At 45.0% G+C, this 27,435-nt stretch overlaps 1 protein-coding gene across 1 annotated transcript in view; it reads left to right on the forward strand.

Moving 5' to 3' along the window:
* MRPS6 (mitochondrial ribosomal protein S6) overlaps positions 1-25,649 on the forward strand; it is a 68,868-nt gene extending 43,219 nt beyond the window's left edge. The window contains exons 3-4 of the mRNA XM_021069846.1: positions 8,265-8,404; positions 25,083-25,649. Of these exons, the coding sequence (XP_020925505.1) occupies positions 8,265-8,404; positions 25,083-25,272 (330 nt within the window). The 3' untranslated portion in view covers positions 25,273-25,649. The remainder of the gene's footprint in view (positions 1-8,264; positions 8,405-25,082) is intronic.

A 27,435-nucleotide genomic window follows, 5' to 3' on the forward strand; every position in this document is an offset into this window, starting at 1 on the left:
AGTCACAAGGGCTCTTCAGTTAGTACATACTTCAGCAACTCTTAGGGGTCTATTGCTTTAACAGTTAAATGACTACTTAATATGTGTGAACAGTATTAAGTCTGCAGTATTTCTCATAATTTTAAAGTTTTGAGGTACTTTTGGTTTTGCAAATCACACCACGGTGGCATATAAAGAGAAACAGTTTTTCACTGCATTGACAGTATTTGTTACTTTCCTAGTACCCTTGATGCGTATGGGTTCCCGTCTCTTCTTCCCTCATTCCCTTCTCTTCCCTCATCCTCTTCCCAATTTTTAAAGTCTGTTACGTCTTTGTTTATAGTTACTCTATTTTTAATGAATGGTCTATTAAATATGATTCATGGGCAAAGTAGTAGAGCAGTTAAGATCTCAAAAGTACTTTCTAGCTTTGACTTTTAAACAGTCTGTAAGAATTGCTTTTCTAGTCCCTTATCCGCAAGTTATATAGTGTATAACAGTCCACTATAGGTAAGTATAGTCATGTTCCAGCAGGTGTTTATGTATCTTTACTTTCTTTTTTAGTGTTCTGGGCTTGCCCTTGACTGAATTTTGTTCTTATTTTTAAAATAGTGTCTGTGCTTATTAATTTTTATCCTTACTTACCAGGAAGACCTCTTAATTCAGTAGATTCAGTAAATTAGGGGGCATAGGGGTTCTTTGGAGTCACAAGGTCATTTGGTAAAACAGTTGCCATGGACTCAGAGTTGGGCTTTGTGATATTGTTAGGCAGGGCTGGCACGTCAAACACAGTGTCCGTTCTGTTTTCCAACCAAGATCTGCTAGTGGCGGAACTTTCCCAGAAGTCTGTCCTGCTGGTGAATGGTGCTCGCAGATTTTTTTTCTCCAATTGCTGGGAGAATCTCAATGCAGAATTTCCAGGGACATTCTCTTTATTTGGAGATTTCAAGGGAATTTTCCCAAGGAGATAAACCTTGGAATTAAGATGCAGCCAAGAATGGGAAAAGCTTTTACATGGATATTTTCGCAGGATTTGGCAGTTTTCTGACCTGGCTCCACCTTCCCTAAGATCTCCTTGCTCCTGGGAGTTGCACCGTTCTTTGTAATGTGAGAAAGCAGAGGTGTAAGTAGTTGCTACTTGCCATTACATGTGGATTCGTGTGATTTTCATTTCTTAGTGAGCCATGAGGGTGTTACAGTGATAGCTGGGTACACGGGAGGGACAGTGGCTCCAACTCTCTCTGCCAGAGAATCGGATGTCCAGGATAATTTTGTTGACAAGCCTCTCTTCTGGGATGAAAATAAGTTTAATTAGATTAAACACACTGGTCATTGACTGATGGTGGTGTTTATGGTACTTCCATGAATCTTAGCTTGAGTAACCTTACTGGATGGGGATTTTGTTTGGGGGCAAGTAGAGGTATCTTTCCTTTTATCTCCCTTGTTTGTCTTCTTGCTCTCATCTTTATACAGACACTTGGCGCATTAAAATTCCTGGAACTGCAGTTTTCACAATGTGATCCAAGAAGCCCTGGGCTTTCCAGGGGATCATCGCAAAAGCAATAGTGGATAAAACAGCTGGTCGCTTAGTATAAATCTAGGCATGAGCCCCAAATTTGACTAGGAGTCAAGTATATTCCTCACCACCTGGCAATAGTAGTGTTATTAAAATGGCAGTTTCACTTCAGAATGTCCTTCATTGAATGAAGAGTCTTCGAACTTAATTTCTGCAGGGCTTTAGAAGTTGGCAGTCTCACCTCCCACCCGCTGCAGAGATTGATCTGGTGATCATCCTGGTATCTTTGCATTTCAATGATGGGAAGGCCAGTGCTTCACAAGACAGCTATTTTATTTTGTTTTATTTTATTATTATTTGTTTATTTTTTTGCCTTTGTCTTTTTAGGGCCGCATCTGAGGCATATGGAGGTTTCCAGGCTCTAGGGGTCGAACTGGAGCTGCAGCTGCCGGCTTACACCACGGCCATAGCAACTCAGGATCCGAGCCACGTCTGTGGCCTACACCACACACAGCTCACAGCAACACCAGATCCTTAACCCACTGAACGAGGCGAGGCCAGGAATCGAACCTATGTCCTCATGGATGCTAGTCAGGTTCGTTTCCACTGAGCCACGATGGGAACTCCAAGACAGCTGTTTTACTTTCATATAGCTGTAATTTTCAGAAATGTGTTCTTATTTTACATCAAGGCTTTGTTTCTCCCTAATTTTACCCTTGATTCCTGTCTGCCTTGTCAGGGTCCAGCCAAAATCAAACATACCTATCTTCCTATCTTTTTTTTTTTTTTTTTTTTTTTTTTTTTTTGCTTTTTATGGCACCTGCAGCATATGGAGGTTCCCAAGTTAGGGGGTCTAGTTGGAGCTGTAGCTGCTGGCCTACACCACAGCCACAGCAATGCCAGATCTGAGCCGCGTCTGCGACCCACACCACAGCTCACGGCAACACTGATCCTTAACCCACTGAGTGAGGCCAGGGATCGAACCCTCAACCTAATCGTTCCTAGTCAGATTTGTTTCCACTGTGCCACGACGGGAACTCCAAACATACCTATCTTTTGCATTAGGTAGCCCTGCAGATATTTGTAGTTAGCTGTTGGGTTTTCCCTGAGTCATCTTTTGTAGCCCAAACAGCAGTGGTTTTGGTAATTATTAATAATAAGATCAAAATTTGGTTTTTATTTTGTCTAGGATGGATTTTCTTTTTTCAAGTATCATTTCATGTAAATTCTTTGAATAGGATTATGTCTTAGTAGATAATTAGAACAATCCAAGTTTAACATTTATGTTTATGTATATTTGAATTTTAGAATTTTAAAGAACTTGAAATATTGAGTTTTGGAGTTCCCATCGCAGCTCAGTGGAAATGAATCTGACTAGTATCCATGAGAACGCATGTTCGATCCCTGGATCCAGCTCAGTGGGTTAAGGATCCGGTGTTGCCCTGAGCTGTGGTGTAGGTTAAAGACTCAGCTTGGATATTTTGTTGCTGTGGCTGTGGTGTAGGCCAGCGGCTACAGCTTCAAATCAGCCCCTACCCTGGAAACTTCCATATGCCACGGGTGTGGCCCTTAAAAAAAAAAAAGTTAGTTTCACTTCTGTTAGATGAATTGTGGATTCTTTAAACCTGTAATATTAGTATGAATAACAGCATTTTTGGCACCACATGAAATAAGCAGAAACACACCAGTGCTACAGTGTTCCTTCAGTATTACAGTTGCTACCCTGATAGTGAGCTGTGTTGTCTGTGCAAAGTGACTTCAAAACAAGGAAACTTCAGGTTCCTTGTTTGCGTTTCCTGGGGGGAAATGGCAGTGAGTAGTAAGCTAGAGACATGCTCCTGGGGAGGCGCAAGTGAGGTGTTAATTTGTTTAACCACCCTTTCCAGTGCCTGCTCCAGGATAGGCTTGTCGCTTTGGGGAGTGCGTTTGTTGTACAAGGTGGACTGAAGTCCTCGAGCTCCCACCCTCACATCCTGGTGGTGAGGGACTAGTTAGGGACTGACGGCTGTGTAGAAGTCAGTGGGAATGACAAAGAGTCGCTGATGTGGGAGGGGCACTTTGGGGGGATGGGGGTATCAGAATGAGGAACACAAGAGAGAGACTGCTGAACAACCTCGTGTGCCCCTAGGGTATGTGGACGATTTTGACATAAAGGCTGTTTACGTGCAGCTCGTAAAGACAAAATCTGTTGAGAACAGCTACTTAAGCACATGAAGAAACTGAGGCACCAATTTTAAATGGGTACATTTTTAATACAGGCTTGCATAATGTTCGCGAAGGAGCTGGGGCGAGAATCCAGGTTTCCTAGTTCCCATTCACATTCATTCACTCTTCCTTTTCCTTGTTTTTTTCAAGTGAATGTGTTCAGCTCTCCAATCTGTGCCGTAACAAAATCGTGTTTCCTTGACATATGGTGGATTGGAGGAAAGTCTCAGGGAGCTGCTTTCAGACGGAGTGAGAGAAGCCCGTAAGAAGCACGTGCACACAGTCTCTCTTAGAATAGCTGGAGTGAAAGGGTTTGGAGACCTTGTAAACGAGAATTACAGCAGCAAGATCATGTGCTTCCTGTAGGCCATATGTTTTTACAAATTGAACATTGTGCTGTGTTGAATGCAGCTTTTTTTTGGAAGCTTGAAGTTTATTTTAATAGATTTATGGGTTTTACCAAATGAAGAAAGTGGAAAGCCTGGGCTGATTAGATCAGGAGCTTGGTGGACAGGATGGGGATTCTGCAGAATCCTTTTGTGATTTGAGATGTTCCTTATTAGGTTGGGACCCTGTGAGTCTACCTGAGGGCCCATCCCATGAGACCTTCACTATCTGTACCTCAGTGGCCCAGGCACATGCTATTCTTTGTGGTCCACTTTAGGGTGAGTGGATTGGGGCCTTGCCAGCTTCCATCAACCCATTACAATGTAGAGTGGAGATAGGCCAGATAGTAAGTAGGCTTCGTGGCCACACCATCTCTGCCCTAATTTCAGGTCTGCTTTTAGCTTTTAAGTAGCCATGGACACTATATAAATGCACAAGCTGGCCATGATCCAGCAAAACTTTATTTGCAAAAACAGGTAGCAAGCTAGATTTGGCCCTCCGACCCTGGCGTGCTGACCCTTGATTGAGGGCCGTGAGGTGAGGTTAGATGGGACAAGTTGAGCGGCTCCCTTAATAAACAGAAAGGAATCTTTTAACTCCTCCTTTATCTTTTTAAACTTCTGGGTAATCTGAAATTACAGGGAAATCAGTGTGGCCATTCAAGCAGTCTGCAGTTTGACCTTGACATATGAAAGTTCAAATGTGTTTTGGTATTTTCTTAAGTTACGTGCTTATTAGGTATACTCTTTCCCCTTTTTTGGACAGATGAAAATATGTTACAAGCTCTTACTTCAGAAGAGGACGCTTTCATACACATTAGTGGGAATTTAAACAAGAGGTGTTGAGATATATTTCTTTTTAATTAGGCAAAACTGAGATTAAAATTTATGATTTGAGTAGCTAATCAGAAGACTATAATCAAAGTGTGTGTGTGTGTGTGTGTGTGTGTTGGGGGGGTGTTTTCCCTTCTCCATCTTTTATTTGGATAGACTATCCACCTTGTCATAAGTTAATTGATGCAATGCCAGGTCAAGAAATAGCATTTTTAATGAAATATTAACCTGCTTTTAGGAATGAGGTTTTTGCACAATAACGGCAATGTTAGTGAACTAATGAAAGGTGAGAAGAATTTAGCCTCTCTTTGATTAGAACTACATAAAAATGCTTGTTGACAATCATAAGGAGAAATTGCCACAGACTTTTTATTTAGTTAGTATTAACGCAAAGAGATTTTGGCCCCTATTTCTGTTTTCAGGAAATCTCTGTTCTTCACAATGTCAGTTTAAATATATAAATACACTTAATTTGAAGTGGGAATTTAAAAAATCCGTAGTAGGCTACAATATGAAATAAGAGTAGAACATTTTTTTAAAATTAATTAATTAATTTATTTATTTTGTTTGTTTGTTTGTTTTTTGTCTTTTTGCCGTTTCTTGGGCCGCTCCTGTGGCATATGGGAGGTTCCCAGGCTAGGGGTCAAATCGGAGCTGTAACCACCAGCCTATGCCAGGGCCACAGCAACTCGGGATCCGAGCTGCGTCTGTGACCTACACCACAGCTCACGGCAATGCCGGATCGTTAACCCACTGAGCAAGGGCAGGGATCGAACCCGCAACCTCATGGTTCCTAGTCGGATTCGTTAACCACTGCACCACAACAGGAACTCCCAGAGTAGAACATTTTTATTTCCAAACCTTAAACTCATACTTTGGTGCATTCACAGCCTTTTAGCAGTGTTTGTCAGAAAGAAGATATACAGGTGTCTAGAGGATCTTCTTCAGTTGCCGGAATGCAGTTGTCTTTTGTTTGACAGGAACTGAATCACTGGAAGGTAGCCTTTCCTTAAGTTCACTCTTGCACTTCAAGATTTCCCTGCTTGCCTTTCCTCACTTAGGTCTTTGAGGAGTTCCCTTTTCCCTGCCCAGGTGTCCTCTGGCCTCCTCCCCAACTTGACTTTGTCTGTGTTCCTTTTCTTTGCATGAGGCTCTCGCATTTGTTAACTGCCTTGTAATCTCAAAGTCATGGCATCTCTCAGAGGCCCAATTCCCCAATCCTTCTTTGCTTTTTTGGGGGGGGGGTGATGCTTAAATATGTAACAATAAAACACCAGACCAGTGGTACTCATATCACAGTTACGCAGCACATCACATTGGGCGTCGATGATGTTTAAGTAAAACATCCTACATTCTGTCCCCTGACTGGGTCATTCCCCTTTAACTACTAACTTGCCCTTGCTTTCTCTCTCTTTGCTCAAACACTGCTCAGAATGGTTTGCCCCTCAGGCTCTGGAGCTTTGTCTTTGCATCACACCTCTACCTTTGCAGCCTAGCTCTGTCTTGCTAAGTGAGTGCACAGTCACTCTGCTGTGGCTTTTTCTTCATTTCCATCCTCCGTCCTGTCGTCCCGGGGGCTGTCTCTTTCCTTAGGTTCTGTGACAAGGCAGGTCTGGTTTTACTTTTGCTAAAAGTTTGCTTTTCTGACCTTGAGTCCTCCACAAGGCTCTGTTGTTGACCTTTTTTCTTCTTACCCCACCCCTCCCTCAGCGAGCTCACCTGCTCCCAGGGTTTCACATATAGCTGTTCTTTGCAGATGGCTGTTAGATGTGTGGTTCTCACCTGCTTTACCTTTTTGAGCTTAAGGTTTACATCTTGAAAGGTCACCGCGGAGGAGCTGTGGGCATCTCAGAGGCAGCACGTTCTACCCCAGATTCATCTTTTATTGTCCCCAGCCAGCTTCTCCAGATTCTCCCCCCCCCTTTTTTTTGTCTTTTCTAGGGCTGCTCCCGTGGCATATGGAGGTTCACAGGCTAGGGGTCTAATCAGAGCTGTAGCTGCCGACCTACGCCACAGCAACGTAGGATCTGAGCTGCGTATGCGACCTACACCACAGCTCACGGCAATGCCGCATCCTTAACCCACTGAACGAGGCCAGGGATCGAACCCTCAACGTCATGGTTCCTAGTCAGATTCATCAACCACTGAGCCACGACGGGAATACCTCCAGATTTCCCTTTAGCTGTTAGTAATAACCCTATTCCCGCAGTCACTGTATTTAGCCCCTCTTTTGCCACACTTCTCCCTCATTTTTCACATTCCATTAGTTGTGTCTTCTCGAGTTTACCCTTGTAAAGTGTCTTTTCTTCCAAAACTTTTTGGTGTATATGTATGCATAGGGGGATACCTGGAAGGAAATTCACCAAAATGTTTTAAGTCTTTCCTCTCTAGATGATGACGGGGTTTCATATTGGTTGAATTTTGTTTTATACTGTTGGTATTTATTATTTGTATACTTGTGCCCAGCCTGCAGCCTCACTTCTCAGTCCTCCCTTGTCTCGAACTTCCTCCGCCGGGACTCCTAGCTGTCTCCTCTGCACTTTCTTGTCTTTGCTTCTTCCCTCGGTGCCCGGTTTCTCTGTTCTTTGCGTCTCCCATTGTCATTTTTCAGGGCTCCTCTCACGTCAGCTTTGCTTAATGAAACTCTTCTTCCCACTGAATATGCTTTCTCTCTTCAGCAGCTCTCTGGTCCCTGCGTCACTTCCTGTGTTCTGCCTGCTGGTCTTCGTATGTGGGTTTTTGTACTCGTGTCTTTCTTAGATTGTAAGCTCCACGCGGGCAGAGATTGAGTCTTCCCCATCCGTTCTCCCTTTTGGTCACAATCTCCCAATTTTCCTTTGGGGGACAACCCCTTTTCCCATTGGCTCTCTGTGGTTTTGGGGAGATGGTCAATCAGAGTATCTTGCCAAGAGGATGCTCTTCCCCTGGAACTTGAACTTTGAGTCATGGGCTGCAAGGACTGGCAGTGATTGGCGCTGATCCACCCTGGCCAAGGTGCTCGGAAGAAGCCACTCATTAGTTCCTGCCTCCCAGATCCCTGGAGCTGCCCCGGTCCCTGAACTCCCGAGGCCTGCTGCTTCAGATTTTCCTTCGTATCTGTGAGCTATATCTCATATCCTTACAATAAATGTGTTTCTCTCTCGCCCTCTCTTTTTTTTTTTTTTTTTTTTAAAGTGAGCTTAAAAAAGTTGTTGTTGCTTTTAGCCAAAGATCCCCTACCTATCATAGAGCTGTTAGGATTGGAACTGACCAGACTTAATCACTCTAGTTCTTTTGCAGACTCTGATGGGGTTTTTTTTCTCTCCTTTTTTTTTTTTTTTCCCCTAAACAATTTAAAAAATCAGCCTGAGACCGCTGCTGCTTTGAAGCGTACGCTGGAAGCCCTGATGGACCGAGGGGCTGTAGTGAGGAACTTGGAGAACCTGGGCGAGCGCATGCTTCCCTACAAGATCTCCGCCCACAATCAGCGGCACTCCAGGGGCGGGTAAGTCTCTTCGTGCGCCCCCTGACCAGTGCCTTTGATGGGGAACCCTGTCCAGTTCACCTCGGAAGTGATTATACTTTCACAGTCAGGCCCCCCTTCTGCCAGGTGGTGTCCAGGTACATACCCCAGCAGGGCTGTGTTGCAGGTAGGGTTCGTTTAATGCTGACCCATAATAAACTTTCACCAGAGTCCAGAAACAGGTCACGCCAGCAGGAACACCTAATAAGCTTTTGACTGTGGGAAACTCTTCTTGTCACCTTAAGCCCTGCTGTGCCCTGGCATTTCTTTAACTTTTGCCTTGTCACACACCTCAGTGAGCAGTGTGTTGTCCACCCACTCTGTGCATCCTTTCTAAGTATGTAGGTCTTAATAATAGCAAGATATACTTCTTACTAATGTGCGTGACCAGAGCCAAAAACGGCTTGACCTATTCCAGCCAATTTTCATCACAATTTTTTGTAATGGTTTTGTTTTTCTTTTTTTCTCACGTAGTGTAGAGCAAGTTCCTCAAACATATGTCAAGGATTTGATTTAATAATAATAAATCTCTTTGAGACATGCTTTGAGGCCGGTTTGTACGTTGGGTTGGTTTGAGGCTTCTCTAAGCTCTATAGTGGTATCTTTTTTCCATACCCGTGGTTTCTGATTTGGAGAAATAATTTTTATATTGTTGGGTTTCCTAGAAGTAGGTGATAAGATGGGGATCAGTTTTTAACGTAGTGGGAAGCGTCTAGGACTAGAAGGCTTGATTCTGCCGCTGGTGCTCCCAGCTGTGTGGCCTCGACCAAGTCGCTTCGCTTCTCTGATCCTGGCTTACTTGGATCCTGAACTCCAATGGTCGTTCTCCCATCCATGTTGTCACAGGGTTCAAACGAGATTATCTCTGCTCTGTGGCCCGTGCTGGGCGTGGTATGATGCTGCTTTTAAGGATGTGGGGAGTGCGGTCTTGTGCAGGTTTGATGCATATGATGGACCCGAGTGAAGTCAGGGCCACACCGGGCTTTCTTACTGCCTGTGAACCTTGTGCTGAGGTGGGGCACAGACCGCACATTTCATCTTGTGATTGCTTCACCTTGTTTTGTGCCCCAGCGTTCAGCTTCTCGAGAACACCTCGGAAGAGCGTGCCTGAGGCGTTGCTAGGCAACATGAAATGCACAGTGGCTCGTTCCTCTCCACAATCACAACAGCAGTGAGCAATGGAGATTGGGTGTATAGCATTTTTTAGAAAACTGAACCACAAAGGGACTTGGTTTTAACAGCAAGGCTGTGGACCTTTTGCCTTTTTGTTTTTAACAAGGAGCATGTAAAATTTGGCTAAGGATGATGAGCCAGGTTCGGGGACGGAAGACACTGGACAGGAAAAGAAGTCGGTTTCCTCCTTGTGTGCTTTCAGGGGTGTACAGTGGGAGTGCTCTCTTCTGTCCCCTTTGCCTAGTACAGGGTTTGACCTTGTGGAGGGCTGGTGTGACCAGCATTCTAGAATCTGCCCTTCTCACAGTGCGTGGGCAGTGGTGCTGCTGCTGCTGCTGCTGGCTGGGGACCACACTTTAAGAACTGATGCATTGGCTCATCTAGTTTTGGGGGCCTCTGTGTGCAGGGCTGCGTAGCGCAGTGCTTGCTCTTTCTCCTTTATGGGCAGTATAACCTCAGATCAGAGGAGCTCACCTGGAAGAAGGCCAGAACTGCTGACAGCACCAGCCCTACCTTCCAGATTCCTGACCAGGTGCACGTGCCCCACCAAAGGCTGTGTTGCAGTCACTTAGTCTGTTTCCAGTTAAGGATTTTACTTCTGGGGTTCTTTTTTTTTTTTTTTTTTTTGGTTCGTTTGTTTACTTTCAGACTCCTCAGCAAAGGAAAAGCAATATTCTTACAGTGTATTGTGCTGTGTGTATTATACACTGATGCAGGAAGGTGGAGCCCAGCCCCAACCTGGGAGGTTCATGTTTTAAGCTTTGCTTTTCCAGGGATAAATCAGTGTCTGGTATTTATTTGTTTGAGGTAGTGTTTTGCAAAGTGTGGTCTCTGAAACGTGGGTAATACAGACAGCCTCCACCAGAAAGGTGGGGGAGGGTGTGATCAGGTAGATGTGGGAAGCCTCTCATGATCTAATCCTTCTGGAGATTCACGACACACCTCAGCATGTAGATGGTGAGCAGCCCTGCCATAAGATGCCTTCATTTGTCGATCTTATTTGAGTGTGTTACTTTTGTTTGTGTAATACTCACTGGTAGTCTTCACAGTGTTTTTGGTAAGTGAGGAGGTGAGGGGTTATTGGAGTGAGCTGGGTTGGAGATGACGAATTGAGTGGCGTGTCATATCTGCAGTGTGGACCTTAAGCTTACTCTGCCACTCTCTTGGCTGCAGCCAGCCCTCCCACAGTCACTAACCCCAGTGACATTTGTACTGGGCCTTTTGTTCACTTGGCGAGTGCTTTCTGTGCTCTGACATAGCTCCTGAAGGCGTTACAAACGTATTAGGCAGAGCATGTGCCAGGGTGTGTTGGGTGCTGGGAAGGCTCACTTTTATGAAGTGGTTGAGAAGAAACAGAATGGACTTGTTATGCATTTATTAGCAGTCAGAAGATTTTGACTCTTCAAGCAGCCCTGGAGGCCATGACCCATATCTGATTTTGGTGGGACACTGATTTGAATCCTGAGATGAGTACATGAGAGCCGTGTCTGAGCTGGCTAATGAGTGAGCCCCAGATGCCCTCCAGAATCCAGGGTGCATTAGGCTGCTGGTCTTCAGTGTTGGTTGCTCTCACGTCCTGAGGGAAGAAGTGGTATATCATGGTGCTAGTCCTAGGTTCCAGGATGGTTCTTGTGATTGTGGTTCCTGATCCCAAGGAGTTTTCGCCTGAACTGGGGACTTGCCAAGCATATCTAACCTGGGCACCGGCCAAGGGGCTGCAAGGGCTGGAGCCCAGCACAGAAGGGTTCATCCGGCCCAGGCTGACAACCAGGCCCTAGCATCTTTATTGCAGTTACCTCATCGTGTTGAGTGATGGCCTCCCATCCTCCAGATCCACACCCCCAGTGCACACGTGCCAAGTAGGCCTGAAAGAAGAATGAGGGTAAAAAGTGCTTGGGCAGGAGAGGTGCTGTACTGCAACTTGAGGGTTATTTGGGAAATTTTCCAAAAGGAGGAGGTGGTACTTTGAATGTGATGCCTGATATTTATTATTATATCAAGTCCATTACCAGCTTATGCCAAAAAATACAATCATTGTGTTCCAAATACTTAGTCCTGACTTTGGAAACAGGTTACATTCCAGGAATTTATAAGTTTATTGTTTATAACTGGGAACCTATCTTCCCATTGGAACAACTTGTTGGTTAAGATCCTAGGCCGATCCCAGGTAAGTTTTAAGAAAGTTACTTACAACTCCTAATCTCTGAGGGTCAGTAGAATTGGGCGAGTCGTTTGTGCACAACCAAGTCCCATCTTAAAACTTGCTTTTAAGCATGCTGCTCTCCGTTCCTCTTGACAGCAGAGTGGCGCCTGGGCTGTGTCATCTTTATGTATCAGAAAGAGGGACGGTGTCTCAGACACCTGTAATTTCTTAAGGCTCTTTTTTCTGGGGAAGTCAGTTCCTCAGTGTCAGTTGTGCCCCTGGTGATGTGAATTTAGGAGCAGGGAGGGGTTGACCAGATGCCTCTGCTGCTCTTTGGGTCAAGCTGAGATGGCTGGGAAGTTCGGCTCTTCTGGACCAGCTTTCCAGGTGAGGCTTCAGGCCTCACGCACCACCTGTTTCACCAGGCAGTGTGTGGAAACCACTGGAGCAGGGGTGTGGGAGGTCATACAAGGTCTGGGATTCATTCTCAACTCTGGATGTGCCTTGGTCTCTTGGGGGCCCCTCAGATGATCTTTCTTTTGTGCTTCACATGCTCACCTTTTTGCCCTCATCACCTCTGTGGGAAAGGCGAGACCGGGCTTGTGGGACATCCTCACAATATTCCTTGGGGTCTGAAAGAGGACAGTGTCATGTACCCAGAAGGGAGCCGTGGGTGAAAGTGCTCTATTATATTAGACCCTTGCTCGGGAGGGGCAGGCGTTTTACTGAATCCCAGAATCGGTCACCCTCTGCCGGCACGGCCTCGGCATCTTCCTGCAGGACTGCACAGACTGGTTTAAGGCTCTTTTTCCACTAGATGGGGCTGGACTGAGACTCAGGGTGATGTGCTTAGAAGAAACCATGGTCCATATTGCAGTGCTGGGCTTGTGCGTCCTTGTAAAAGGATGCCCCACATTGGCGTTGACAGTTTTTACCACAGCTGATCCGACTGCAGTGCGCCTGAGCTGACTCGAGATGCGTTTGGGTCTAAGAACTCTTGAGTAGTGAGGGAGGTTTTTCTTGCCTGTTTTGTCCCTTCTTTCTCTATTCTCATCTGCCTTAAAATGTGAATAGGTGCTTATAGCGAAGATCTACTGGCCTACATATAAGATTCTCTTCTATTTACGGGTAAGCAGAATGATAAAAATAACCGGCTCGTTGGTGAATCACTGGAATTTTACTGACTCTCTCCCCAAATGTGTCTGCAGCTTACTCCAAGCGCACTGGCACCTTCTGTAGAGGAGATTGATTCTCCTCTGTAGTTTTCCCGTTAGCTAACATTTCCATGTTCTTGTGCTTTCCTGCCAACATTAAGTCCAGGCCAGCATCCTGACCCCATTCTTGTGTGTAGGTGCCTCACGGCAGGGTTTCAAGGCAGGGCTGCTGCGGCCTTGGAGGTTTCTTTTTACTGGCCGTGTCCCAAGATTTGTAAGGATTCTGCAGCAGGTTTAGTGGTTTTTAAAATGTATGAGACCCAACAGATATAAAAAGAAATGGGGCTTTTCCATCCAGAGGGTGTCTTGGTTTTAAGGAGAGTAATTCATTGCCTCGGTGAAGCCTGAATCCAGCAGGGTTTAACCAATGCAGTCTAGGAACCAGCATTCAAACGAATCTGTTTTCTATCTTCAAAAAGGCTTGAAGATGCTTCATGGCTGCAAATCCCTCTCCTCCCCCTCCCCCACCCCACTCACTGTGAGCCACTGAGCGCTTCGGTGGAAATTTCCACTCGTCTGCTAGGGGGAAGGGGAGGCTGTGAGAGAGTGTGTGGCTGCGCGAGAGACAGACAAAGACTATAACTCAGATTCAAGCGAGCACTTGCTATGGAAGACTTGTAAATCCAGGGTAAAGACAAAAGTGAAATAAAAAACAAACACAACCTTCGCCTTTAGGAGCACTGCAGGCAGACGCGTTGGTAACCGCTGCGGGTGGGGTGGGGGCCGGCCGCTGCCTAGCCTGGTGTCAGCAGATGACTGAGTGGTTCGGGGGCTTGTTCCCTGCAGAGGGGAGCAGAAAGGGCGTTGGGGACGGCTGCCTCTCTTTTGCAGCCGTGCTGGGGATGGAGTGTTCCCGGTGACACTGGGCCTGGCCTGGCCGGGGGAAGCCCTTTCTGTGGGTTTTCTCAAATCTCTGTGGGGTTTCAGTCACAGAGTTTTGTCTTGAGTATCTTCAGACATACAAAGGAGGGTTCATTATCACCTTCAAGACCCCTTGGGCCGTTCTGCCTACGAGATGGCGCCCCCTTCCTCCAGTTTGAAACACAAGACTCTAATGAGAAACGTGTTAGTGTACTGAACCTTTGTGGTTTTTTTGTCCTTTCTTTCCTTGCCTGGCTGGTATCAGTCACCTCCTTACTTCTACTTGGGCAGAGTTGAGGCTGCCTAAAACCCGAGTGCTTTTCTATAGAAAAGAGGTGCGTGGGTGAAGGGGGTGTCTCCCCTGTGAATGAAGTGATTCCATAATTAGAACCACATGTGGGAAAACATGCCTTGAAATGTCCACACCACTGGGTTTTGTGCCAAAGACCAGGGCAATGTTTACAGCATCCTTGGCTCCCTGGGGTGCAGAACCATTTCACTGGTGCCACTGAACACATGGTTGGGGGATGCCGAGAATGTCTAGTATACCTAGATTTCAGATTGGTAAACTGATTTTTTCCAAAATGATTGGTCCGTTGATTGATTTAGTCATTGATCAGAGTGAAAGTGAAGAATGGGAAACGAGCGATTTGGAGGACTTGATTTTTTTTTTTTTTTTTCTTATGGGAATGTCAGCTATGGGGCACGTCTAGGCAGTTGCAGTGGTAGTCGTGACTCGAAGCTCTTCCACCTTGAGTGAGGAGCTCATCGTGAGGATGGGGATGAGGAGTCTGGTGTGTCCTGACTTCGGTCCTGTGCCTCCATTCTGCCTGGCGGGTTCGGGGGAGAAGCAGACATTGATACCTGGGGGCGCTTCTTGAATCCTCTTGCTCGTCCCCTCTCTCGGGCCGGCAGGAAGATAGGGCAGGCCTCTCTGGTGACACTGAGCCCCTCTTTTGCCCCCTTACTTTGCACAGCAGTTTGTCTGAATTTTAGAATGGCTTTTCCATGGCAGCCTTCAGTGGGATATTGGGAGTTCCAGGGTTGTTTTGTCACCTAACCCCCATGGACTTGTGCTGTCCTGGGAAAGGGGTCCTTGCAGAAGCTGCCCAGACCTGCAGCTCAGTAACTAGGCTGTTCCTAGGCCTCACTCCTTCATGGGAAATAGTTTGCCTGTCATTCTTCAGATCACCTGTGGTTGGAAAAGCCCAGCAGCTAGGAGTCGGTGTCCATGACTGCATGACTGGGAGCCGTGCGTGGTTGTAGAAGCCTGGGTTTCTGCCAGCACAGCAGCCCTTGTGGCATCGCTCTCCAGCTGCACTCAGTGTTCCAGGGGATCGAGATGGCCACGAGAACCTCATCTTTTTAGCCTCCTTTTGAGATTTACCCACAGTAGATGTTCATTGACTGGTTAAGTTTGCACCAGGTTAAGTAGGTGAGAAAAGGAGTTCCCGTCATGGTGCAGTGGAAACGAATCCGACTAAGAACCGTGAGGTTGCAGGATCAATCCCTGGCCTCGCTCAGCGGGTTAAGGATCCGGCATTGCCGTGAGCTGTAGTGTAGGTCGCAGATGTGGCTTGGATCCCGTGTTGCTGTGGCTGTGGTGTAGGCTGGTAGCTACAGCTCTGTTTCCACCCCTAGCCTGGGAACCTCCATATGCCACGGGTGTGGCCCTAAAAAGCAAAAAAAAAAAAAAAAAAAAATAGGTGAGGAAAAGAATATATACTGGCAGCAGCCAAGAATTGGTCAGGGCATTCCTGTGCGGGAAGGCCCTGAAGGTCTGCTGTCCACGTACTTGGGCCCCTAAGGCAGACAGAGATTGTCCTGGACCCCGGCTTGGTTCCCTCCAGAGAAGACAGCTGGGGAGAGACAGCTTGGTTCCCTGGGAGAGAGGGTGCAGAGGTAGGAAGCTCAGCTTCCAACCCAGGGTGTTGAATACAGTAAGACCTGCCCATCTCTGAGCCACTCCTCCCCTTCTCTGTTTTGGTGAGGTTTCCTTTTTGTGGAAATTTCCATGGTGTGATAAGGAGCATGGGAGTAGAAGCAGTCTCTGCCCACGTGCGCCCCAGGCATAGATCAGCAGGTGATAAGCATGAAATGATCATCACAGCTGTGGTTGTGGGCACAAACCCATTTGCATTTGGCCAGGCTCTTGTTTGGGTTTGGTTGTTGGATGCTTGGCATGGCTGGTAGACAGAAGGCAGAGTAGGTGAAAGACGGTAAAGGCTAGAGGGGTTTGGGTCATGACAGCCTCCTGAAGCCAGGCTTAGGGTTACCAGGGCTTCTCTCATCCTTGAGAAACCTCCAGAATTCTGGCTGCTCGGTAGCTAGAAGTGTAGCTGACAAAGTGGGAACGGTGGGGTTTGGAGCCTGCCTCTGACTTTGTGACCCAGTGCAGAACAGTGAAAGCAGCGTGAAAGGGCTGGGCGGCCTCATCTTCCTGGTCTTCCTCAGCATGTGTAGTCTCTGATTCTGTCCCCCATTGATCCCAAAGCTCCTTGTGGCTACTTCTGTCCTGGAATCAAAGACATACTCTTGTTAGAAGTCTGGCTGTGGCCACTTAGTAGCTGACTGACCTTGAACTAATGGCTTAATCATTATGAAATTCAAAGGAGGGGCTGTGTAGGGAAGCCGCCTTGATTGACAGCTCATGGAGTGGTAGTTGCACTGGGAAGAGGGCTGCTGGACCCAAAGCAGCTCCCAGCCCCACTTCCTCTTCTTCCATTTCCTGAGTTGCCACTTCCACATCCTCCTCCTTTCCCTCTGGAGCTGTTTAAAAGAACATTCTATCTCAGACACTTCGCTTTTCATTTCTGAAATAAGGGGTGTCTGGTGTATGTGGCCTCTAGTTTCCAGCCTTGGAGGTCCTGTTTACCCCCATCACAAAACAGTATCCAGAAGATTTGGGTTCTTTCTCAGCATTTTTGGTGAGCGCCAGCGTATGGAGAGTAGCGCCCAGGAGGACTGCACGAGAGCTGACGTGTGGGCAGCCGACTTGGTTGTTGGCTGCTGTAAACACTCTTAGAAACCCAGACTTGGAGGCCGGCCCACAAAAATGTGGTCTAGTAGAATGGAAAATGGCAGAAAACAATGCTTGCTGAACCCAGAAATGGTATTTGAATACCTTGAATACTTGACCATAAGGAAGGGCAGGCTGAACTCACTAGAGCAGGAGACACCTGTGCACTTTGTGGAGGGAAGGGGCTTGGCGCCCTGGCAGGGCTGACGGTGGTGACTGCGTGGGTTGCTCTGTGTCCAGGGCATGTCAGGCCCTTACTAAGCCCTTCCCTCCAGCTTTCCCTATGTAATGGATGGCACTTCACAGTGCACTGCCTCAGGCATCGGGGCTTTAGGTGGAGTAAAGCAGAAGAGGAGGGCTTGTAGGGAAACTAGACACAAGGCAAGGGCAGAGGAAGGAGCTCAGGGAGGACGTTTGTGTATTTAAAGAAAAACCACCTGCTCTGGAATTTAGTATGGTAGGATGTGGACAGACAGAGTGGGCGAGGTCATAACTTGTCCATGGTAGCTAGGCAAGACATTTTGGTGAATACTGGGTGAAAGAACAAATGGATAAAAAGGGAAGAGAGGTGCTGGCAGCCGTGTGGCATGAGAGTTCCCAGCCCTGCTCACCAGGCAGCCATGATTGTTGAGGGGTTACAGGGGTGGGTGAAGAAGGGCTGGGGGTTGGCAAGGAAAAGGTGATTGAGGCCGAGTACACTCACGTTTTAGGCTCTAATTCAGAGCCTCACTCAAGGTTAGTAATCAGTAATTAGCTGTTGAACACATGAGCAGTTCTTCTTAAGTTGGGTGAAGTAGAAATAAACCAGTAGAATTAAACTTGGAAAATTTGGCCTGGTTGGTGTGTAATTTTCAGAGAAGGCCCAGTGGTGGTCTCATCAGTGAGCACACATGCGAGTCAGTGCCTCAGGAGGTTTGCTGGGTTGCAGAGGAACTGGCATTGTTTTTATTTCATTTCTTGAAAAGCCCTGGGAGTCCTCACCAGCTGTAACTGCTCCCTCACCACTGACACCTTCTATCAAGTCACTGACCAAGCCCTGCCCATTTAGCTCCTTCCATACCACTTTAAATCCAGCGCTTTATGGAGATACAAGTGACGCACGGTAAACTGCATGTATGTGTAAACCCATGAAATCATTACAGTCAAGATGACAAATTGGTCTCGCCTCTGCTGTTTCCTCTTGCTTCTCGTGATCCTTAACTTCTGATCTGCCATCCCTAGTAACCACCAATGTCTGTCACTATAGAGTAGCTTATGTTTTCTACAGTTGTGTTTAGGTAGAATCGGACAGTATATGCTCATCTTTTAAACTCTTCCACCCAGCAAAATTATCATGAGATTCATCGGTAGTAAGTATTAATTGTTTACTCTGTTTTATTGCTGAATAGGAGGCCATTTTATGGATGTACCACAGGTTGCTTATCAGTTTTCATTTGAATGGATATCTGTGTCTTTTCCAGTTTGGGGTTCTTAGGAAATTCAGTGTACATGTTGTTTTATGGACATACACTTTAGTTTTCTTGGGTACATCTAGGGATGGAATGGCTTGATCATAATGGCAGTTGTATGTTTAACATTTTAAGAGAATGCCAAACCATTTCCAACGTTGGTTGTGTCATTTTGCATTCCCACTAGCGGTGTATGAAAGTGTCAGTTCCTCTACATCCTTGCAGACACTGGGCATGGTCATGTTTTAGCCATCCTAGTAGGGAACTCTTTGTGGTTTTAACCACGTTTCTCGAAGGACTAGTGGTAGTGAGCATCTTTTCACATGCTTCTTCACCATTACATATCTTCCATGAAATGCCTTTTCAAATTTTATGCCCATTTTTAAAAATTGTTTCTTTAACAAAATGTTGAGAGTTTTTTTATAGTCTAGAAGTAAGTTCTTTGTCAAATATGAGATTTGCAAGTCCCTGTGCATGTTTTGTCCTTTTATTATGCAAAATCTTTCAAAGAGCAGTTTTAAATTTTGACGTCATCTCAGTTATCAAATTTTTCTTTTATGGGTTGTGCTTTTGGTGTCATGCCTAAGGAATCTTTGCTTAACCCAAGGTCTCCTGTGTTCTCTTCTAGTTTTATAGCTTTATGTTTTATGCTAGTTAATTTTTGTATATGGTACAAATATGGATTAAAGCTCATTGTTTTGGCCTACAGATATGTCTTTACCGAATTGCCTTTCCACCCTTATTCAAGTCAGTTTTGCATGTGTATGGATCTGTTTCTGAACTCTGTTCTCCTGATCCGTTGTATACCTTTATACAAATACCATATTGTCTTGATTACCACAGCTTTGTAATAAGTCTTGAAATCATGTGATGTTAGTCCTTCAACTTTATTCTTTTTTTTTTTAAATAAATTTCGTTGGAGTATAGAGGTGACTGACAGTGTTGCGTTAGTTTCAGGTGTATCGCAAAGTGACCCAGTCGTAAGGCGCGTCTGCATCTACATCCGTTCTTTTTCAGATTCTTTCCCCAAACAGGCCTTCACAGACGATTGAGTAGATTTCCCCGAGCTCTTCGGGGGGGTCCTTGTAGCTGATCCACTTCGTGTATAGTATTGTGTACGTGCCAGTCCCAACTCCCGGTCCGGCCCTCCCCTCGGTGCTTTCCCTTTGATCACCATACATTTGGTTTCAAAATCTTTGAGTCTGTTTCTGTTTTGCGAATAAGTTCTTTTGTATCAGTTTTTGTTAAGTTGCACATATTAGTGATCTTATATGATATTTGTCTTTCTCTGTCTGACTTCACTTAGTGTGATAATCTCTAGGTCCATCCATGTTGCTGCAAATGGCACCATTTCATTCCTTCCCATTTTTTGGCTGAGCAACGTTCCGTTGTACACATGTACCACATCTTTACCCACTCCTCTGTTGATGGGTGTTTAGGTTGCTTCCATGTCTGGGCTCTTGTAGATAATGCTGCAGTGAACTTTGGGGTGCATGGATCCCTTCAAATTAGTGGTTTTCTCTGGTTATATACTCAGGAGTGGGATTGCTGGATCACATCATAGTTCTAGATTTAGTTTTTCAAGGAATCTCCACACTGCTCTCCATAGTAGTTGCACCAACCTACATTCCCACCAGCAGTGCAGGAAGGTTCCCTTTTCACCACACCCTCTCCAGAATGTATTGTTTGTAGATTTTTTGATGGTGGCCATTCTGACTGGTGTGAGGTGATAACTCTTTGTAGTTTTGATTTGCATTTCTCTAATAATTAAGGATGTTAAGTATCTTTTCATGTGTTTTCTGACCATCTGTATGTCTTCATTGGAGACATGTCTGTTTAAATCTTCTGACCATTTTTTGATTGTAGTGTTTGCTTTTTTGATATAAAGCTGTATGAGATGTTTGTATATTTGGGAGATTAATCCCTTGTTGGTCTCTACGTTTGCAAAGATTTTCTCCTATTCTGTAGGTTGTCCTTCCGTTTTTTTAATGGTTTCCTTGCTGTGCAAAAGCTTTTAAGTTTGATTAGGGCCCATTTGTTTATTTTTGCTTCTGTTTTCATTACTCTGGGAGGTGGATCCAAAAAGATGTTGTGATTTATGTCAAAGAGTATCCTGCCTATATTTTTCTCTAAGAATTTTATAGTCTTTGGCCTTACATTTAGGTCTTTAATGCATTTCGAGTTTCTTTTTGTGCATGGTGTGAGAGTGTGTTCTAATTTAATTCTTTAATTCTTTTTTTTTTTTTTTTTTTTTTTTTTTTTGTCTTTTTGCCTTTTCTAGGGCCTCTCCCTCGGCATATGGAGGCTCCCAGGCTAGAGGTTGAATTGAAGCTGTAGCCACTGGCCTACGCCAGAGCCACAGCAACGTGGGATCCGAGGTGCGTCTGCGACCTACACCACAGCTCACGGCAACGCCGGATCGTCAACCCACTCTGAGCAAGGCCAGGCTTTGAACCCGAAACCTCATGGTTCCTAGTCGGATTTGTTAACCACTGAGCCACGATGGGAACTCCTCTGATTTTATTCTTTTACATGTTGCTGTCCAGTTTTCCCAGTACCACTCACTGAAGGGGCTGTCTTCATTGTATTTTCTTGCCTCCTTTGTAGATTAATTGGCAATAGGTGCGAGGGTCAACTTTTATTCTTGATCAAAGTTGTTTTAGCTGTTCTTGGTCCTTTGAATTTATGGACTTAAGAATCAGTTGCCAGTTTCTAACAAAGAATTCTCTTGGGATTTTGGGATTCTTTTGAATCTATGGATCGGTTGGGAAGAATTGATGTCTAAATATATTGAATCTTTCAACCCATGAACGGGGTTTACATCTTCATTTATGTAGGTTTTCTTTAACTTCTTTGAGCAGTCTTTTGCAGTTCTAATGTCAAGTCTTGCACATCTTTTGTCAAAGTTATCCCTAAATATGTCATATTTAATTTCAAGATCTGATTAATTGTTGCTAGTTTATAGAAATACAGTTGGTTTTTGTTTATTGATCTTGTATCTTGCAACCTTGCTAATCCTACACTTAGAGCTCTGGTTTTTTTTGTTGTTGTTGTTTTTTCTAGGGCCATACCCACAGCATATGGAAGTTCCCAGGCTAGGGATTGAATTCAGAGCTACAGCTGCCAGCCTATGCCATAGCCACAGCAACATGGGATCCAAGCCGCGTCTGTGACCTGTAGCACAGCCCACATCAGTGCCAGATCCTTAACCCACTGAGTGAGGCCAGGGATCGAACCTGTATCCTCATGTATACTAGTTGGGTTCGTTACCACTGAGCCATGACAGGAACTCCTCTGGTATCTTTTTTATAACCTAGGTCAGATTTTTCTGTGTACATAATCATGACTGTGAAAATAAAGACAGTTTTACTTTTTTCCTTATTAATCTGGATGCCTTTTATTTCTTTTTTTCATACCTTATTGCACTGGCAAGACACTTCAGTGAAATACTTCATAGAAGTGGTGTAGGTAGACATTCTTGTTTGTTACCACTCTTGGGGAGAACACATGCATACTTTGACCATTTAGTATGATGTTAGTTGTAGGTTTTTCAAAGATGTTCCTTATAAGATTGAGGAAGAGTCTTTCTTTCCCTAATTTGCTGCGAGGTTTTTTTTTGTTTTTTTTTTATCAGGAATAGATAAAGAGCTTTGCTAAATGCTTCTTTTAGCATCTTTTGGAATTGGTTTGTTAATGTGATTTTTAAATGTTAAATCAATCTTGCATTCTTGGACTAAATCCTACTTGGTCAGGATTGGTCCTTTTTTATATATATTATAGTTTGCTAAAATTTTGCTTGGAATTTTTTCATTTCGACAGAGATGTCGATCTGTGTTTTGTTTTCTTCTTTTCTTGTAGCGTCTTTGGTCTTGGTAGTAGGGAAATGCTGACCTCTTAGGACAGTTTAAAAGTGTTTTCCTATTTTCTGGACCAGTTTGTATCAGAAATGGTAATTTTTTTCTTAAACGTTAGGTAGAGGTCACCAGTGAAGCCACTTGGGCCTGTAGTCCTTTTTATGGGAAGGTTTTAACCACAGATTTAATTTCTTCAGTAAATATAGGGCTATGCAGGTCATCTATGTCTTCTTGAGTGAGTTTTGATCATTTGTATTTTTTAAGGAGTTTCAACTAGGTTGTCAAATTTATTGCAAAAAAGTTTTGATACTGCCTTACCAGCCTTTTGTCTGTAACCTTTAGAGTTTGCCCTCATTCCTACATATTGGTAGTTTGAGTCTTATCTCTTTCTATTGATTAGTCTGATTTTAGTTATATCACTTTGTTGCTTGGAAGCCGCTGCAGTGACAAAGCTGGATCCTTTACCCACTGTGCTACAAAAGAAATCCTAGTTATCAGTTTTATTGCTCTTCTCGGTGAAACTAGTATTTGGTTTCATTGATGTTTTCTATTGTTTATCTGATTTTTTATTATTTTCCCCTTTTTTCTATTCTTTTCTTTTTTTCTTCTTTTTTTTTTTTTTAGTCTTACTTTGCCTTTAATTTGCTCTTCTTTTTCTGGTTTCTTAATGTGGAAGCTGAAATCATTGAGCTGAGGCCTTCTTTTCATACATAGATGATCAGTACTGTAAATTTACTGCTAAGTACTGTTTTAATGACATTCTCCAAATTTTGATGTGTTTGCATTTTCATTCAATTCAAAGTATTTTGATTTCTTCCCTTTCAATTTCTTCATTGACTTACTGAGGATTTTCCCAAGATTTTTGTGTATGCCACAAATCTCTTTAGATTTATTGAGATACCTTTTATGGCCCATAATATGTTCAGCCTTGGTAAATGTCTTTGTGCCTTGAGAACAAATGTATATCCGGCTGTTGTTGGGTGGAGGGTCTATAAATGTCGGGTGGCAGTTGGTTGAGGGTGGTGTCCGCTTTTTCATATCCTGGCTGACCTTCTGTGTACTCAGTCTAATGGATTACTGAGAGGGATGTTCAGAGTTTCCAGCGGTAGTTGAGGACTTGTCTATTTATCTTTTCAGTCTGTTACTTTTTACTTCATGTATGTGCAAACTCTTGTTATCTGTCCGTACGCATTTGGGATTGTTGTGTCTTCCTGGTGAACCCATCATTATGTATTGTCTCTTTTTATTCCCCCTGATAATTTTCTTTGCTCAGAAGTCTGCTTTGTCTGATATTACTGTAGCCATTTGAGCTTCCTTTTGATTAGTGTTTTTGCATGATACATATTTTTCTGTCCTTTTGCTTTTAATTATTTCTGCTTCTGTAACTTTCCCACTAGGCTTTGTGAATGGTCACTTGGGAAGCTGAGACGTTTTCTCATGAGGTTTAAACCTCTGCCTTTGTGTAGAATTAGAGAAAATGCCATACTTGCTTTAATCGCTGTCTTCCTTCGTGAAATTGTCCGTTTTCATTTTGGCCTTTGCTGCTTTCTATGAGAATTCCACCTTTCATGCTGATACGCCACTGTCAGGTATTCACTGTGGACCTGATGTAGCTACTGCTCAGGGTGCTAGGGATACAGCACTGAAGTCCTCTTCCTCGGGCAATTATGTTTTAGTGGAGTGAGACAGACTGTAAACAAATACATACTGTGTCAGTGGTGTTAAACTGCTCTAGGAAAAAAAAATAAAGCATTAGGTAAGGGCAGTAAGAGCAATGAGGCTGAGCGGGTGGGGGCCTCTCTGACCAGGTGACTTTTGGACAGAGACGTGCTGGAAGTGAGGGGTGACCTATGTGGAACTTGGGTGAAGCCCATTTCCAGCAGAGGCATGAGTGCAAAGACCATAGAATGGGAAGAGTGTGGCTGGAACAAAGTAGGAGATGGCAAAGGTCATCTTAACCAGCTGGAACATTCGAGAATTTTAAAACATTGCACAGAAAACTGTCCTTTAACCAACACTGTGGTCCTAACCAAACCGAACAAGGAAGGGCTTAAACTTTTAGAACCGAGGGGTGGGTTGGGCAGGGGATAGAGACACATCCTCCTTTGTATCATCATACGGGCAACTACTGGCGAAGTTATTCATCTTTTAAGACCGGTGAGCGGTAGGAGATGCCTGTCCTGTCTGCGGTGGTCTGGTCTGAGCCGATGAGCATTAAATTCTTCCTCTCACCCAAGATTCAAGCTCCTTGTCAGTTACTGAACGTGCGGAATAGGAATAGTCTTGGCCAAGCCCCAGGCTTTTCTTAACTTGTCCCTTATTTGTTCGGAGTGGCTGATGGTTCTTACTGTCTCTTTTAGGTGCATTAAGTCACTTATAAAAAAACCTTTTGGAAAATCAGAAGACCAATAGAGGTTTTCACATACAAAAAGCAGCAGCTAACAGTTTGGAAAAACTCAGCAAATGTTAACGGGAAAGTTCGCAGGACAAGGGGGTTGGGCATCTATTGCACTTCAGTTTAGCTGTCAGCTGGCAGTTCCTCTTTCAACAAAGATGTGTATGTGTCGGGGAGGGGGGTAGTTGAGGTCTTTACATGGGGAAGATTAAAATGAAAACATTGACCAAAATAGCGGAATTGCTGTTTTTAAGAATACGCGCAAATGGGGTTCCTGTCATGGTTCAGCGAAAACGAATCTGACTAGTATCCATGAGGACACAGGTTCAATCTCTGCCCTTGCTCAATGAGTTAAGGATCTGGCATTGCTGTGAGCTGTGGTGCAGGTCACAGACTCAGCTCAGATCTGGCATTGCTGTGGCTATGGTGTAGGCCAGCGGCTGCGGCGCCAGTTCAACCCCTAGCCTGGGAATTTTATATGCCTTGGGCACAGCTCTTAAAAAGACAAGACACAAAAAACCCATGATATTCACTAATTTTTATTTTATTGCAGGTATTTCTTGGTGGATTTTTATGCACCAGCAACAACTGTTGAAAGCATGATGGAGCATTTGTCTCGAGACATTGATGTGATTAGACCGAATATCGTAAAACATCCTTTGACCCAGGAAGTGAAAGAGTGTGAAGGGATCGTCCCGGTCCCCCTCGAAGAAAAGCTGTATTCCACCAAGAAGAGAAAGTGAGAAGATTCACCAGATTTTAGCCTTCCATTTAAATCTCTCCCTTGCGGGTACCATGGATTAATAATTTACAAGCTTGACCTTTATATAACAAGGTGCAGTCAGTGCCGTTTGATTTTTCTAAGGTATTTTTAGCTCTCGATCCTCTTTGCTGTGAGAAGTGGGGGAGTGGCTTGCTTAGAGCCACTTTGTCATCGTGTGTGGTACCAGCACGTCTCCTTGATTTCGTCTCATGAATGTAATTTATTGGGACTTGTTGCCCTGCAACAACACTAACGCCCTTTGGAAGAGTGAAGCATATAAAGACTGCCTTGGGTCGCATGCGCGTCATTCAGACAGTGTACCACCCTGTAAAATAAAACTTTAAGACCATTGCTTTATATGAGTAACTTTGGATCAAAGTGAAAGCGTGATTATAAAAAACTTGGGGAGGTGTTTTGCCTCTTAAGGTCTCCCAGCACCGTGCACGGTCCAAAGCCTCACAGCTCCAGTCCACCCAGGATGCTGGCAGTGTGAGGGAGGGGTTACCCGGTCACCAGCCCAAGTTCAAGACGCAGAGCAGCCAGGGTGAGGGTGGGTGGGAGGCGTCTGTCCCTTGTCTCCTGGGCAGTCACTTTCCTGCATCTCACGATTAACATGTCTGGGTGGGTGCTGCTCTGGGCAGAGGTGTGTGTTCCGTAGCGGCTGGTCCAGCCCCGCTTCCTGTGGTTCCTCTGCCGTTAGCACCCACCTCCTGCCTGGCCCTCAGGCCTGGCACACATCTTTGGGGAAGTGGCCACACTTGATATCTGCACCTCCTCCTCCTCCTTCCTCCCCGGGACCCTGATGAGTCCGAAGGCACTTGCTGTTGGGGACGCCTGAGCAGCAAGCTGGCTGCTGCGCCTGAGCTCCTAATTTAGGAGAACCTGTAAGTAGAGACATCTGCCTTTTTTCCTGTTGTTTTTTCATTTGGTCCTCATAGATCTTTTTTTTTTTTTTTTTTAAGTGTCCTAGAAATAAAAAGACAAGTTTTGAGAGGTTTTCGTTTCGACAGGAGGAAGTTTGGTTTGCGATACTGTTACACTTTGAGATTAAGCAGCAACTAGTGTTTGCTCGAAATGGATATAATTAGGGTTATCATATTTAGCAAATAAAAATGCAGGACGGCCAATTAAATTTGAATTTCAGATAAGTAATGAGTCAGTTTTTCACACAAGTGTGATCCAAATATTACATGGGATACACTCTAGCAAAAAACTGGTGCCTTGTTTATTTGACGTTCAGATTTACTTGGGTGTCCTGTATTTTAGGTGGTGACCGTAGTATAACTAACTTTAAAGGAGTCAGCGGTACCAGGGCAGAGACAGCAGGGCTGAGAAGATGAAGTCAGCATCTGGCATCCCAGCCTTTCAGCTGCCTACACTGGCAGCAAGGCGAGTTTGAAGAGCATCAGGTTTTCCAGAGGAGAGCCCAGCGAGCGTGCTCTGATTTGCCCCAAACCCTTATCCCCTCAACCCAGCAGAACACTGATCTAGAAACCAAGTGAAATGTCATTTTTGTCCGTTCCAGATACTCTGTTGTGGGAGCCTGGATTTACACCGCAGTCTTAGACTTCTCCTTGAAGAAGTTCCGTGGGTGATCTCTGCCTCGGGCCTGGGAAGCTGAGGACTCAGGGGCTGGGGTAGCAGGGTGGCATCTGGGGTGGGTGAGGGATGAGGCTTTTTCCTGGAGCAGTCACTGGCATCTCCTCCCCAGTCTCCTCTGAGATGGTGAACTGGAAGAAATTGACCAGCCTTTCCCTCTTCCCAGAGCAGGGCCCGGTACTGGGGGCCTGTCAGCAACCCCAGCGACAAAGCCTCTACACTTCAGTGGTGGGGGAAGTGCCAGTTATTAAGGCGGATCTCCGGTTACACTAATGTATACAGTCAGATCATGTCGAAGTACGAGCCGGGCCTGGGGAGCTGGCTTCTGCCCCTTGTTCACAGTGGTGAGACTGAAGCACGGACAGAGAACAGGAGAGCTGCCCCAGGAGCCAGGAGGGGCCCAGTTCCTAACCAGTCCAGGGCATTCTTCTGCGATGCTGTCCATCTCTGCCCTGGGCGATCACTTTCCTCACTTGGCTTATTCTTAGGAGCCCGGATAGCGTCCAGGTTCAGCTTTCTCCAGAGGCGAAATGCTATAAAAAGT

Source organism: Sus scrofa, chromosome 13 (assembly GCF_000003025.6).
Source record: "Sus scrofa isolate TJ Tabasco breed Duroc chromosome 13, Sscrofa11.1, whole genome shotgun sequence".
Taxonomy (NCBI): Eukaryota; Metazoa; Chordata; class Mammalia; order Artiodactyla; family Suidae; genus Sus; species Sus scrofa.